Source organism: Prionailurus viverrinus, chromosome C2 (assembly GCF_022837055.1).
Source record: "Prionailurus viverrinus isolate Anna chromosome C2, UM_Priviv_1.0, whole genome shotgun sequence".
Taxonomy (NCBI): domain Eukaryota; kingdom Metazoa; phylum Chordata; class Mammalia; order Carnivora; family Felidae; genus Prionailurus; species Prionailurus viverrinus.
In genome coordinates, this window is record NC_062569.1 from 130,572,467 (window position 1) to 130,589,551 (window position 17,085).

At 34.8% G+C, this 17,085-nt stretch overlaps 1 protein-coding gene across 8 annotated transcripts in view; it reads right to left on the bottom strand.

The window, feature by feature from the left end:
- LIPI (lipase I) overlaps nt 1-17,085 on the bottom strand; it is a 79,926-nt gene that overhangs the window by 17,197 nt on the left and 45,644 nt on the right. For 7 of the 8 annotated variants that reach the window (XR_007155445.1, XM_047873969.1, XM_047873968.1 and 4 more), the window contains 2 exons: nt 11,612-11,723; nt 5,688-5,864 (listed from right to left, as the gene is read on the bottom strand). Coding sequence is in view for 7 of the 8 variants with exons in the window: in XM_047873969.1 (XP_047729925.1) it covers nt 5,688-5,864; nt 11,612-11,723 (289 nt within the window). In the remaining variant the exon portion in view is untranslated. Of the gene's footprint in view, nt 1-646; nt 696-5,687; nt 5,865-11,611; nt 11,724-17,085 lie in introns of those variants that run through there. The other variant, XM_047873971.1, reaches the window with a different exon arrangement.

Genomic DNA, 17,085 nt, shown 5'->3' on the forward strand with positions numbered 1-17,085 from the left:
TATTGAAGATGGAAGACAAGTTTCAAGAAGGATGAACAAATTTCGGGAAAATGTAAAATGAGTTATGTCAAAATTGCTACCTGTAAACACCCTTCAGAGTCCTAGAGTTCCAATCCTCATATTCCCGCAAAGTACTACACGGGTCGGCCTTCAGCCAGGCAATTTCAAAGACACAAATGCAAGGTTGAAGACTTTAGCACAAATAATGTAACTGTAAATGGGTTTTCTAAGATTACTCTTTACGTTGAAGACAGTACTGTTGCCTTTTCCTAACTAAATACTCTCATTAAATTTAAGTTCCATGTATAGTATTTTCAAAAGAATCTTGAAACCATTCAGCTAAATGCAATACTAAATAACTAGAGAAGTATCAGGAAGTAAGTAAAGCATTCAGGCAAAAGCTACAAAATTATTGATCAAAATATTTAATTAATTTGAAAAAGGACAAAATGTCTAAATGTATTTATAAGCCCTCCAAGATATATTGGACAAAATTATTTGAGGAGTTACTACAATGTTCAATCTCAAGTTGTTTTACAGGCAAAATATTACATTGTAGCCATCCAGAACAATAAATATAACCACTTAAAAAACCTAACTTACCCCCAAATTGTTTAAAGTATCTTGAAAAATCTGAATTTGAGTACTCCCACTTAAATATTCATTTTTTGTCTTCATTCACAGGTTAATTGCATCTGGCAAACAAATTTTGATTTTTTTTTTGTTAAACCAATATTTAACTTTAGTAGGATACATTACAAGCCAATGTACTTTCAATTAATGTTTTGCTCGATTTATCAAAATATTTTCAGTTTTGGGGCGCCTGGGTGGTGCAGTCGGTTAAGCGTCCGACTTCAGCCAGGTCACGATCTCGTGGTCCGTGAGTTCGAGCCCCGCGTCAGGCTCTGGGCTGATGGCTCAGAGCCTGGAGCCTGTTTCCGATTCTGTGTCTCCCTCTCTCTCTGCCCCTCCCCCGCTCATGCTCTGTCTCTCTCTGTCCCCAAAATAAATAAACGTTGAAAAAAAAAATTTTTTTTTTTAAATATTTTCAGTTTTTCTGTAGTGTCCTGTTATTTTTGCCACCAAGCATCTATCCCCTTTCAGGTAATATAATCTTCTTTGATAATATTACCTTTGTCATTCTTTATCCCACTCTCAATATATAAACTTTGACTGAATTTGATTCCATCTTGTTTCAGAGTAAGCATAAACCAAAGGACTTATTTCCTTGGCCAATCAGAAGAATCTATTTCCTTGACCACAGTGTAAGGTTCAAAGGTATGTACTTGCCCAAAGTCACTGAGATGCAGGGAGACCTTAAAACCTTTTCTCCACCCATCCTCATGGGATTAGAACTTGGAATCAAGTAGCAGCCAAATTGGTATTATATAGACAAAGTATGAAGCAATGTAAAGCTTGGTAAAGCCAAGAGCTAGCACAGAACTGTTCTTTGAATGCAGACAAACCAGGAGCCATATCTTCCATGGGATTTTCAGATATGTCTGGCTACATGACCCTTTTATCTTTAGGGACTTGCAGTTGGATTTTCTGTCTTTTGTAGTAGGGAATTCGCTTGTTTGTATTACCTGCTATACAACATTGTGCCTATAGTAAACAGTATTGTATTGTGCATTTAAAATTTGTTGAATGTAAATCTCATGTTAAGAGCTCTTACCACCGCAACAATAATAATAAAAAAAAAAACCAATAGACAACTGAGGGGGTGGTGACAGAGTTTGCCTTTTGCTTCATGTGAACTCTGAGCAGCAGGGATAAGGTCTTTAATGAATAAGCCATTTGGTGAAACAGGTAAGGTGAAAGCACTTGGCAGAATGTCCACAGCTATTAGAAAGTATATTTGTTTACATCTTCATTACACATTGTTTATACAACAAAAGAAAAATAAAACATAAAATAAAAAGCTCAGATCATTTTTGTAGTTTGTACATTTTCTCTTTTGTGTCCTTGTCTGTTTATCCTCGTAATATATTCATCCTTTTATTACTGATTTGTAAGATATCTTTTTAAATTAATTATTTTTTCACCTTTATTGAGATATAACTGACATATAACACTGCGTAAGTTTGAGGTATACAACATGTTGATTAGATACACTTATATATTACAAAACAATTACCACCATTACCATTTTTTTTGTAGACAACATTTAAGATTTACTTGTAGCAACTCTCAAGCATATGATACAGTACTGTTAACTATAATCACTACATTATACATTATAACCCCAGAACTTATTCATCTTATAACTGGAAATTTGTATTTTTTACCAATATCTTACCTTTTTATCTGCCCCTTAGGCCCAGGTAACCACCATTCAAGTGTCTATTTCTATGAGTTGGGCTTTTTTAGATTCTACACACAAGTGATACAGTATTTATGCTTCCCTGATTTATATCACTTAATATAATGTCCTCAAGGTCCGTGCATATTGTCACAAACTGCAGCATGTCCTTCTTTCTTCTTTCCTCTATGATGAATAACATTCATACGCATATGCACACATACATATAGTGATCCATTCATCCATTTGATGGACACGTCAGTTGCTACATTTAATCTTCCACTCTATGAAGATTACTTTGAATACTTGCAGAATTCTATCTTTTTTTAAAAAGTTTATTTGTGTATTTATTTTGAGAGAGAGAGAGAGAGAGAGAGAGAGAGAGAGAGAGAATCCTAAGCAGGCTCCATGCTGTCAGTGCAGAGCCCGATGAGGGGCTCAATCTCACAAACCATGAGATTAAGACCTGAGCCGAAATCAAGAGGCATACACTTAACAGACTGAGCCACCCAGGTGCCCCACAGAATTCTATCTTTTAAAATTTTTTTATGTTTAGTTTTGAGACAGAGACAGAGCATAACTGGGGGAGGGGCAGAGATACAGGGAGACACAGAATCTGAAGCAGGCTCCAGGCTCTGAGCTGTCAGCACAGAGCCTGATGTGGGGCTTGGTCTCATGGTCATGAGATCATGACCTGAGTCAAAGTTGGACACTTAACCGACTAAGCCACCCAGGCACCCCCAGAATTCTCTCTTTATCACCAAATTTTAAAAAATAAAATATATAAAAGTGAGTCTAAAGATTGGTCTCTTTTAGTTTCTGGTTCTTAGTTTATCAATTTGCGATCTGTATCTTCTTCTGAAGACAGTTTTCTTGTATCACATCTGCACTTAGTTCTTCTGTTGTGTCTCCTCTTCAACAACACCAGATAGCTACATTTTGCATTTCAATTATTTTTTCCCAACAACTGTTCCTCAATCTTTTATATTATGTATATCACCTTATTCTGTAAATTATTATAAAATGAGTTTTTTACATTAGTGATCAATTCTATTTTTTATTTTTAATGTTGATACTAAACTTGATACTGTCTTTAGTTTAACTGTGAGCTCACTCTGCATCATAGTCAGCTGTTTCATAATCACAAACAAGTGCTCTACTCTTGTTCTTTAATGAATTACTGTTTTCTTAAATATTATTAAGAACGCCAAGCAATGATTTGTACAATTTCCATCTATTTCCTATAATAAATCTTTTAAAGGGTCAACCTTATTTCTAAATCTTGATTGTTAGATCTTTTTTTTCTATGTTGCTTATGCTGAAATAGGCAGCATTTTGTTGTTGTCATTGTCACTGTTGTTGTTATCGTTTTTTGTGTTTTTCCTGTTCACTTTTGCTTAAATGATAAAAGCAGTATCCAGTCCTATCATTTGCCCATATAAACAAAGGGTGGATTATTCTTAGTTCCTGTTATTGTCCTTGTGTATGTAATTAAACTTCTCTTTCTCATCTTGAGCTTCTGTGCTATTTTATGTATAAAGGTTCTAGCTAATACCTGGTGTCTGGCCAAAGCTTACATTATATGCTTCTAGACTGAAGAGAAAATTCTTTTTCTTTTTCCAGTTGTGATATATAGGGAAAAGACTTCATTCAGGGACAATATGAATTCTTTACACTTAAGTACCAGACAGAAGTTATAAAACTACAACCTCTAAACTTCTCTGTTCATACCTTCCTTAAGCTCAGAGGAGTATTAATGGGGGAAATTAGGAGGCTATGATGGTGTAACAAGTTTGGTCCCTTTAAAACCTAGCTTTTGGAAACACAAGTATAGTCTGCATTCTTATGTTTACCAGAACATTTGCATGTTTAAGATAATAAATACAGAGATCAGTTGAAGATTACAAATCTTGAGACTAGTCCTTTAAACATTACCCCCTAATGTGCGTGTGTGTGTGTGTGTGTGTGTGTGTGTGTGTGTCTCTCTCTCTCTCTCTCTGTCTGTCTTTGGTATACTCTGGCAGGGAATAATACTGCTAATATTTCTAGCTGAAAATTTCAAATATTTTGGCATTTTTGGTAGGTATTTCAATCAAAGGCAAAGAAAAGTAGAATAACCCTGAGATTTTTTCCACTATAATGACATCTTAATTATTGACTTTTGAGTGACTAAATATTCTCATACCAAAGGTTACAAAATAATTTACACTTCAAACAATCCAGTTTTCCTCTGTTAATATAGACCTCATCTAAATGCATGTTCTCGTCATTTATTATTTTTATTCTCCAAAACTTCTTATTTACTCTGTTCAACATTCATATAAAGGTAACTAGAGAATCAAATATACAAATACAGAAAAATAAAGAGAAATAAAAAGAAAGATCTACAGTCAACTAAAGAAGAGTGATTTCTAGCAATTCACAAACCCATTGCTATTGACTCTCAGTTGGCACTCACAGTTGGAACAACTCACATCTCACATATCCAAATTGACAGATGGTCAACTCATTAAAGGGGTCTTAGTGGTTCTTAATGTTTTCACAGAGGTGTTTCTGTGGGAATATGAATTCTGTCATGGTGAACATGTACATCAATATCATGGGCACAAGGATAGTAGGAAAATCTCTTCAGTTGTGAGAACATGGAACTAAGTAAAGCATATTAAATGGACAAAGAAAAATACTGATACAGTCTATCATCTTCAAATATCCCCATCAAGTCAGGATAGTATCACATTTTTGTGTAATGGAGATATTTGTGATGTAACAGAGAAACCAAGGCATAGGAGTCAGACTTTCCTCCTGCTGTTATTGTATATATGCTAGAGCTTCACTTATGTCAATATATTCCTAGGGTTGAATCTCCATGATGTCTAGACTCTGATATATAATAGATAAAAATGGATTTTTTTTCTCTTCCCAAATAAAAATAAAGAGAAAAATCATTGAAAGTCCTGATGACTTCTATCTTCTATGATGATATGCTTCGTGATAGAGTTTTCAGCCATTGAACCCCATCTAAAGAATTGTACAAAAGGAATCTCAACCAATCTATAAATATATATGTATATGTAAGAAATTATTGATCAACTTCTAAGGCAGATATTTGTCTCACATTTTTCATTTTTATTGTATCTAATGAAATGATTGTGTTTTTTTTTCTTTGCCTAGGTAATGCGACTCCAAACTAAACTTCATTCAAACTAATTTTCATTTTAAAAGTGCATTTTGCACCTTTTAGATATTTTAATATTTGTGTAAAATATAATCTGAAATACACAATAAACATATATCTGAACATATGAATTCTTAAGCCATTTCTTAGCATACTGATATTTTCAAGTTTAAAAGATAATATACTGAAATCAAAATTTAGTTTTCTTACCTTTCTGGATAGGTAAGTGATTGTACCATGACACGATGGATGTTGTAATTACATTGGAAACATTGCCAATTTGAGCTCTGAAAATATCCCAAACCAATGCCTGAAATATTTACAACATCATTTGAAAACTGAGCAAGAATCTTGACTTCTTGAAGTTGATAAAATGATCTGTTCTTCCTAAACAGAAAATTTAATATGCTCACCATATTAGTAATTTAAAATTTAATTTAACTCTAAAGTCAATATAATCTTAATGTATTATAGAAACAACAATCTTAAAGGAAAAAAACCCAAAACATATTTGTGAAGTATTTATTAAAATAAATTAAAACAAAATAAAATAATAATATAGGTATCCTCATACAAAATTATTTGGGGACACTTTTTGAGAAAAAAGTGGGGCATCTTGTCTTTCTGACTTGGTGTCTAGATTGTACATTTGTCTAAGATTACAGGAGTCATTTTATGCTTCCTGTTTTAGACACCGTAACAACTATTACAGTTCCCTGAATGGACAGGATACTCAAATAATAATTCTTAATTGATCTGTGCCATTTTGTCAAATATTTGTGAATTATTACAAAAGCTTCAGATTCAAAAGGAAAAAAATAAATGTAGAATTTAATAAGTACAATTTCCTGAGCATTTACAATGTACCCAGAACTATAATGAAGCTTGACATGCTTGACCTTATCTAACTATCTTGACAACTCCATTTACTAGGTACTATTAGTATTGCCATTTACAGATGAGAAAACTGAATATCAGAGCATACAAATGACTTTCCAAAGCTAGTGAATGCAAAACAAACACAGCCACGTCAATGATCTTCTTCATCACTCTACTCAAATTCCTCACCCCTATGTGCCAGAAACATAGGGGGGCCTGGAGTCAGATCAATAAGGATCTGCTTGACTACAAAGGAAACTCCAAAGAAGGTGAAGAAGGAGGAGGAGGAGCAGGATAAGTAAGAGAAGGAGGAAAGAAAGGGAGGGAGAGCAGGAGGAAGGTGGAGGAGGGGGAAGAGGAAAGGAGGAAGGAAGGAAAGAGAAAAGAGGAGAGAGCAAAAAAAAATTTTAAAAATCTGTCGTGGTAATTTCCTCCTTCAAGGTGACAATGATTTGCTTGAGCAAAGGCAACAATCATACGTAAAACAGCTGAGGAGCAACCAGTGGTGTCTCCAGCTCTTGTGCCATCTTATATTTATCCCTGCTCTTTCCTGCTTTTGATTCTTCGAAACAGCTGGGCTCCAAAAAGGTTGTCATTACTCTCCTCAAAGCCCATATCTATTACCCCCAGGAACTGATATTACCTCCTCTTTCATGGAATATAATGTCATTGTTCATATCTCTAATTTCTAAGACGTTATCTAGATTTCTCAGAGATACTTCAGAGTCAGTATGTCCAGATGGGAACGTGCTATCTCTCCCTACAATTTCACATCCACTTCAATGATTTCAAATACCAACTATTTGCTCGTGACCACCAAACCTCTGCCTCTATCTGAGCTCTGTTTGCTGAGATCTATTGCTTTTCACCATGTGTACCTGCATACCTTAAGGATGTCTAAAACTCAGTAGGGTTCAAATCTAAATGACATCTTTCCCAACACCCATCTCTCACAAAAAAATAAATAAAATAAATAAAAATAAAACCTACAACTAACAAATTTTCTTATTATTTTAAATGGCATCACTACCTATTACCCAAGCTAGACAACTAGGATTCACCCTTGATATCACCCCCTCTTTCAATCCCTACATCCAATCTATCATAAATTCCTACTGATTATTCCTACTAAATATCCTGAATCTGCTTTGAATTCATACATTTCCACAGCAAGCACTCAGACACCACTGTTCCTTTCCTATATTCTTGCAACAGCATCCTGTCTTTTTCCTTGTCAACACATTGTGGTCAAATTGTTTTTCCAAAATGAAAATCCAACCCGGCTCCAACCAAACTGCTCCAACTAAAACCCTTTAGTGATTTTCATTTGCTCAGTGAGTAAAATATAAATCCCAAAATATGCCTTACAAGTTCTAGTTCTTACAAAATCCAGGGGCTCTCTACTTCTCTCATATCTCTCTTGCTGATCCTGCCTCCATTCTAAGACATCAGAAAATTCCTTCAGATCCTGAAATGGGCTATGTTCCCTCCTGCTTCAGGATCTGTGCATTTGTTGATACTTTGTCCTGTAATATAGCAAAGAAAATCAATCTTGTCCCTCATTTAGGTCTCAACTAAAATGTCCTCAGAGAAACTTTTAGTGACCTCACTAATTCATATCCCTTATTTCATGTTTCCATGCACACTATAATTTGCCTCAAGACATTTTTCAGATTTTATTTATGTAGTTTTATTTAATTTTTATAACTGTTATATATTTCATTAGGGCTTCAAGCTTAAAGAGGGTAGGACCATGTCTATATTTCTCATCACAGTATCTTCAGCACTTAGCACAATTCCTAGCTCAGTGTAGATTCCTCTGTTTGAATAGAGGAATGATGAACATCATCATTTTATTTGTATAATGTATGTGTAAAGTCTATCTGCTGCACTAGACAGAAGTTATGTAAAGACAGCAATCTAATTTGTCCAGAATTGTATCCCTAATTTCTAGTACAGTCATTGGCCTATAGAAGCTTTCAAGAAATTATATTGAATGATTAAACTGGCTCCTCTCCATGACTTTCTAGCTCAATAAATGGCATCATAATTTAACTAGTTACCTTGAAACTGGTTTCTTTACTTAACTTTCACATATTTAATTAATCATAAAAATATCTATCCTAAATCCTAAAAAAAAAAAAAAAGGAAGAAACACCTCCACGTATTGAGTCTAGACCTCTATCATGTCTCACATAAATTATTATAATAGGTACCTCCACCTCTTTGGACACATGCCACTCTAATCTCCCATTACTCATCCTCTGGGGGAATCCTTCCAACCAGAATGTCCAAAATTGATACCTCTTGTTTAAAATCCTATATTTATATATTATTATATTTAGCATATTATAACGTGTGAGTAATATTTAGCGACATCAAAAAATGATTGCACTGTAGCATTCAGTATAAAAATTAGGATACAGAACACATTTGTGGTACGATCCTAATTTTGCTAAATGAAGAAAATAATGTGTGTGCACAAGGGTATATACCAGAATGAAGAGAGGAAAAAGAGGAGGTAAAGGAAGAGGAGACATAGTTGTAGACCACATAGTAAATGTGAACATCCCTGGATGATATAATTATATATGATTCTCATTTTCTACTGTATAATATGACACATTTTCTACAGTAAGCAAATCTTCCTATTTTAATTTTGAAGAGGGAAACAAAAGGTCATTTAAAAATCTCTGACTTCCCTGGTTTCTGAAACAGTTTAAATCTCAAAGCATGACTAAAGTTATTAGCAAAGAATTATTAATAGAAAAACAATAAAGCCCTTGGCCAGTAATAGATGGACAGATTTGTCATGAATATATCATCATTCATGAAAAATGCACTAATTCAAGGACATGAATAAAATATATCAATATTTCAGGGTGTTCTGCATACACAATGATGTTTATAAGGGAAATGAAGAATCACAATTTCATTGCCTTTTGAACAAGTTGGAAACAACTTCTCTAGGACTGTAGTCTGTGAGCTGTTACTGAACTCAGATACTCTCCTATCTCCATGCCTTTGAAAACACTGTCTCCATTCCTTGATTGCAATATCTCTCCTTTAAATGTTTCCTTGCATCCTCTTCATACACCCACAGCATATAAGTATTCTGCTACTATAGATCTTATTACTTAAAGCTGTAATTACTCATCAGTCTCCTTCAGTGTTCTGTGACTTCCTTAAGAACCGTAACAGTGCTATTTTAGTTTGAGTATCCATTATTTAGCAAAACGCCTAAATAAATTTTAGTGTTGCTGAATAACACTGTTGAATAAGTGGATTCAAAAGCTAAGAAAGCATATATTTCATAAAAATAAATAAAGGATCATATGCATATGTGTGTGCACAGATAGGCACATACATACACTATTTTAAGCAACATAAAGCAATAAACTATTACAAAATAACTATTATAACCCAGTCAATCGTGCTGAGAATTAGGTGGAAAGAATTTGAAGTTTCTCTTATTAAAATATGGGCCTTGATGTAAATGAAGAATTTAGATTGAAATCCCGATTTGATTTATTTAATAGTCTTTGGGTGACCGAAAAGAAGTTGAGAAAAGGGAAAAAACAAAAATAATTGATGCTCACTCAGGTCAGGTTTTATCCAACTACTAAATTATCTGCAAAGCCTTTTAAAATTTTATGAAAACTAATTTGGTAAGGCTCTAATATTAAAAATACATTTATCTCAAAGTTAAAAAAATTTTCTCTGACTTATGACTCAGAATGTTATTTCCAAGAGTGGCCTTAGTATCCCATGATACTATAAATAGTTTCTATGTTATGTCAGTACACAGGTTCTCAATATTTGATCATAATATACTTCTTTTACTATTATTTTCTTTGTGGATTTTAGGGTGTTAAAGATTTATCTACAAAACAAACTTCGTTTATTATGAGCTATGGCTACTTTGTATATTTTCGTTATTTTAGATTTTAAACAAAGGTTCATAATAATACTGTAAAATTACATACATCACTGCCGTTATTTGTGACACTAATGTGCTGTTATTTGTGACACTAATTTGAGACTTTTTCCTGGTTCACTTTAATGGTTGCATAAATTTGGATGTCATGATGTACTCAAGTCTGAATCCCATCACACACTAGATTTAGTCAATTCAGGTATTGTAACTACCTAGACTGTGACAACAGTAAACGTTGGATATACCAACTATGCTTCCTGAAATTCGAATGATGTCATCAGTAATCAGTCTAAACTTAAACCAAACTGTTGTAAGTCCAGGTGTAATAAAATAAAGTGTTTCTTTTATCTCATCACTAGATATGTTACCTGTGAGCCTTTCAAAAAGTTACATTATTTAATAGATTTCTAGAAGTCTAGCACAGCAGGTTGGAAACTACTATTTAAAAATGTTTTTAATGTTTATTTATTTTCGATAGAGAGAGATGGGGGCCCGGGGGTGGGGCAGAGAGAGAGGGAGACAGAATCTGAAGCAGGCTCCAGGCTCTGAACTGTCAGCACAGAGCCTGACGCAGAGCTCGAACTCAAAAACCGAGAGATCATGACCTGAATTGAAGTCGGACGCTTATCCAACTGAGCCACCCAGGCACCCTGAGGAAACCACAATTTTAATAGTAGCATGCATCTTCATACCATTCTTTTATTTAACAGAAAATGAATTTCCTTGCTTGAGAACTTATGAAATAGACAGGTATACCTTCAACAAATTCAAGCTGAGAATATTCTTTGAGATGATTAGATAACTTTTAAAATATGTATATATAACATACATATATACACAAAAAGCTAAATAGAAGATTAAGCAAAAAAAACCCCTCTTCTATTTTGTAGGATTTGTAGCTGCAAGTGTTTCTCTGAAATACTGAAATTGGGTCGCTCTACTGACAGAAGTTACTTGACATTTGGTCATATCACTGTGAATACAATGTTGCCTGAAAACTAGAGAGAAATAGAAGCCAAGGTAGTTTGAGAAGAAGAACATGGGAATGACAATCAAAAGAGAAAAAAAAAAGTTTTCCTAATGTTTGTAGTCCCTAGGTGTGTATGACATAAAGAACTTAAGTAGTAGACTTCATATTCCACATCTTTCTGCAGACAATGAATGAATTAGAATATAACACCTGAGATATTTTAATATTTAATATTTTAAGACTCTCTGGAGAAAAAAATTTACACTATTTGTATTATATTCCAAAGTGGATGCTCAAGAAAACAAACATTTAATTTATGAAAGAAAAAAATTACTAAATTATACTTACTCATAGACCCTGGACTCTTCAACCATTCCAAGCTGGTTTAATAACTTAAATGTAATACAGCCATTTTTCATATTGTTATCCAGAACAGTTATACTGAGAACAAAATAATAGCCTACAAAAAATATAGAATGCAATTGACATTATTATTATTTTCTACTTATTTTTGGTACCTATACAGATATAGATGTGTGTTTGTAAATATGTGTGTATAATATATGTATTATATGTAATATACATGTAATACATGTAATTACATACATGTAATCTAGACACATATTATATATGCACATAATATCAAGGGGCATTTTGTACATGGGTAATATATTTTCATTTTGTCAATTTTTAACTAGACTTGAAAATGAGAAATGGAAAAACCTGCCAGAAAGTCATTGGTATGGTAAAGAGCTGGCCAAATAGAGAATACTAACTGGTGTGCAAACCATAAAAAATCATAGTTTAGGTCAATGAAACAATTTTTATTTTTCAGTAGCACACCTAAAATAAATATGATAAGTTTCCATATTTATCTGAGGAATTGTCTTGGCTAAAATTGCTTGACAAATATAATTCCCAGTTTCATTGTTTTTTAGGAATGACTGTAAAATTAAGTATTTTTATATATCCCAGCTCGTAGTATCTCTTATTCAAAATACCCAGTCAAAATATCTGTACACTGAAAACTACATAACACTTATGGGAAAAAAACTGAAGAAGACACAAAGAAATGGAAAAATATTCCATGCTTTTGATTTGGAAAAACAAATGTTGTTAAAATGTCAGTACTACCCAATGCAGTCTACATATTCACTGCAACCCCTTTTCAAAGGAACATGAGCATTCTTCACAGAGCTAGAACAAACAATTCTAAAATTTTTATGGAACCAGAAAATACTTCAAATAGCCAATGTAATGTTGAAAAAGAAAATCAAAGCTGAAGGCATCACAATTCCATACTTTAAGCTGTATTACAAAGTTGTAATCATCAAGACAATATGGTACTGACACAAAAATAGATATAGATCAACGGAACAGAATAAATAATACAGAAATGGACCCAAAAATGTATGACCAACTAATCTTTGACAAAGCAGGAAAGAATATCCAGTGGAAAAAAGACAGTCTCTTAAGCAAATGGTGTTGGGAAAACTGGACAGCGACATGCAAAAGAATGAACCTGGACCACTTTCTTACACCATACACGAAAATAAACTCAAAATGGAAGAAAGACCTAATTGTAAGACAGGAAACCATCAAAATCCTAGAGAAGAAAACATTCAACAACCTCTTTGACGTTGGCCACAGTAACTTCTTACTAAACATATCCCTGGAGGTAAGGGACACAAAAGCAAAAATGAATTATTGGGACTTTATTGAGATGAAAAGGTTCTGCATAGTGAAGGAAACAATAAGCAAAACTAAAAGGCAACCGATAGAATAAGATGAGATATTTGCAAATGATATATCGGATAAAATGTTAGTATCCAAAACCTTAAAGAACATGTCAAACTCAACACCCAAAAAACAAATAATCCTGTGAAGAAATGGGAAAAAGACATCAACAGACACTTTTCCAAAGAAGATATCCAGATGGCTAACAGAGACCTAAAAGGATGCTTAACATCACTCATCACCAGGGAACTACAAATCAAAACCACAATAAAATACCACCTCACACTTGTCAAAATGGCTAAAGTGAATGACTCAGGAAACAAGAGATGTTGGCAAGGATGCAGAGAAAGGAGAACCCTTTTGCACTGTTGGTGGGAATGCAAACTGGTGGAGCCACTCTGGAAAACAGTATGGAGGTTCCTCCAAAATTTGAAAATAGAACTACCTTATGGCCCAGCAATTGCAATATTAAGTATTTACCCAAAGGACACAAAATGCTGATTCGAAGAGGCACATGCACCCCAATGTTTAAAGCAGCACTATTGCCAATAGCCAAATTGTGAAAAGATCCCAAATGTCCACTCACACACACACACACACACACACACACACACACACACACACAGGAATATTACTCGGTGATCAAAAAGAATAAAATCTTGCCATTTGCAACAATGTCAATGGAACTAGAGTGTATTATGTATGCTTAAGTGAAATAAGTCAGTCAGAGAAAGATAAGTATCATATGATTTCACTCATGTGTGAAATTTATGAAACAAAACAGATGAACATAGGGAAAGGGAAGGAAAAATAAGATAAAAATAGAAAGGGGGTCAAACATAACAGACTCTAAAATACAGATAACTGAGGGTTGCTGAAGGGGTATGGGGTGAGAGGATGAGCTAACTGGGTGACAGGCATTAAGGAGGGCAGTTATCAGGATGAGCACTGGGGGTTAAATGTAAATGATGAATCACTAAATTCTACTTCTGAAGCCATTACTACATAAAATGTTAAATAACTTGGATTTAAATTTAAAAAAATAAAAGAGGAAGAAAAAATTCCCAGCTAAAAATTGATACATATTTCAGAGGCAAGGATACTGAACTCACCCCCATACTCAGTGTTTTCTGAACTATAGAGAAAGTTCTGACTCCCTGTGAGATTTTTTTTTTAGCACAGAAGAATTTATTAAGGAATATGTAGCTCAAACAAGCATTCAGGGCCAGAGAACAAGGCTCAGCCAGAAACACTGCCCCAAAATCACAGGACAGACTGCTTCAAGATCCCATTGCTACCACTTCCAAACATGAGCTAGAAGATTAGCTAAGAAAGCAAGTTTAAGACACTTTCATTTCTATGATGAGAAAATATTAACACATCTGGACAGGAAATACCCAGAGGGAGGATTTAAATTCACATCAAAGAGACATTTTTAAGTATGCACTACATCTACCCCTTTTACCAACTAACATCAATATCCACTCTTCCTCCTATATTTCAAGCACGATGCTATTATTGCTTAGATGCCCATTCCATAGTACCAATAACAGCCAAGTGGGCTACATTTGGCTGCAATCCAGTGTAAGGCAATACCCATTCTTTTAGTTCTATCCCAATCCTGTTGTGATATTGTAACTTATGGACTAGAATGTACAGTCCATCTCCATCATACTTTATATAAGGGAGGTAGACACTAGTCCCTGTACTGTGAACTATTTCTTAGAAGAAAACATATAAAAACAGAACATGGAATGTATGAAATTATCTTGTGAGAAATACATGTAGTAAAACCATGCAGGCTAGGTGTTAACTGTTGCTACCGAACAGACAAGAGTAACTTCTTGTTTTATGCCTGATGCTTACTTAGTACCACCTTAAATGAGATAATTTATTTACCACTGGACCTCAAGAAATTCTAACACAAGAGACTGAAGAACCACTTCTTACTCTGAAGTGACTCCCCAGCTTTAGACAAAAGACTGTTTCACCTCACCCGGAAAAGTAGGTGTTCAGACTCTCTCTGATGATTTCTGGTATCATGACATATCTGACATATTAAGATGTCACAGAAAAAGCCCATCTCGTGTTACAAGTACCTGGAAATGATGACTGTACAATCCATAAATTAAATACAAAACCAAGCTCAGATGAAGGCAGGGAAAATATCACAAGGCAGAAAGGAAGAGAAAATAAAGGCAAAACATAAGGAGGACTGAAGCCCTGGATCCCTACACGACTTGGGAACTAGATTTAGCATGGAGACAGAGGATGCATGTCAGCTTCCATGCACAGGAGGCATGATGCTAAGTAAAGGAACTCAGTAAGATAGAAGTTAAACCCAAAAGGAAGAAGTAGGGGAGGGAGAAGAAGTCCAGATAAAATGTAGAAAAACAACTGGTAAATAGAGTATTTGATGTAATAGCATCCATAATAAATACTAATTGTTAAACAACAAGTGAAATAAAATACTATAGAACATAATATTCAATATGGAAAAAAAGACACAGATTCAAGGGGTCTATGAGACAAATTGTTGTGATAGAATCAGATAAAATCAGGAGGCAATTTTATGTACAAAGAAAAAAAGAAGGAAGTCACCAGGCAACTATAAAAATCCTGAACTTTTATACATCTAAGAAGCCATAGTCTCAGAATAAAGCTAACATCTAAACAATAGCTGCCTGCTCAAAATAAAAGATTTAAATAGGACTCAAATTCCAACATAATAGACAAAATGCTCAAAACATTATTGAAAATTGCCCATTATACCAAGAACAAAGACAATCACAACGTTGGTGAGAAAGGAAATCAACTGATGCCAACACTGAGATGAATCAGATGCTAGGATTATCTGACAAGGATTTCAAAGAAGCCATTATAAAAATGCTTCAAAGTCAGTTTCTTGAAAAAAAATGAATAGAAAAATCTGAGCAAAAAAATAGAAACTGGAAAATAAAGTAGAAATTACATAAGTAAAAACTACAGTAATGTATATATAACTCATTGCATGTGCCTGACGGTAGAGTGGATGATAAAGGATAGAAATCAGTGAATCTGAAGACAGATCAATTTGGCACTCAATCTCAGCAATGTAGAGAAAAGAGATTGAGGGGGAAAAAATTAACAGGGCCTCAGACACTTGTGGGACTAAACAAAAGATGTAATTTCTGTGTTATCATCATATCAAAAAGAGAGAAAGGAGAGTGAGGCTGAAAGAGTATTCAAAGAAATGATGGCTGATGGCTGAGGACTTTCTAAATTTGGTGAAGGAAACTAACATGAAGATTCAAGAAGCTGAGTGAATGTAAACAGGATACCAAACAAATCCTCACCATGTCATCTCAAAACTAAACTTCAGAAAACTGGGAGGAGGAGCCAAGATGGCGAAACAGCATGGAAGGTTTTTGTGTGTCTCACATCCATGAAATACAGCCAGCCCAACACTAAACCATCCTGCACACCTAAAAACCTAATCTGAGGATTAACACAACAATCTACACAACCTGAACCACAGAATTCAGCAGGTACGTGGCATGGAGAGGTGAACTTGGGGAGAGAGAAAACATGGAGGGCAGGGAACTGCTTTTGCATGCAGAGAGAGGATGGACATGGTGGGGGAGAATAAGGGGAAAGCACCCCTCCCTAAAAGCAGCTGGAGAGAAAGTGGAAAATTGGAAACAGCTGCAGGGACTGAACTAAAAAGGGAGAAAGGAGAAAGGAGAGGGCTTAAATTCCATTAAGACTGTAAACAAGGGGATCACAGTCTGAAACTCTGCAGCTCAATACCTGACGGTGGTCTGGTGTAAAGGGTGAATCCCCAGGGGCAGAGTGGGGTCCGACAGGTTCTTGGGCTACAAGGGGAGAAGCGGTTCCACTGCTGGAGAGAAGCGGTTCCACTGCTGGAAGGATGTTTGGTAGAGGCTGTGAGGCCACCTGTGCCCAGCAGACCCCAGAGAAGGGCCACATTCACTGGTGCTGGAACAAGGTCATTGGGGGTGAAGCCTGGTGCCAGATGTGTGTTATTATTTTCCATACTCCTGAGGTGCTGCTGCTACACTGTCTCACAAACTTTTTCTGGGGCG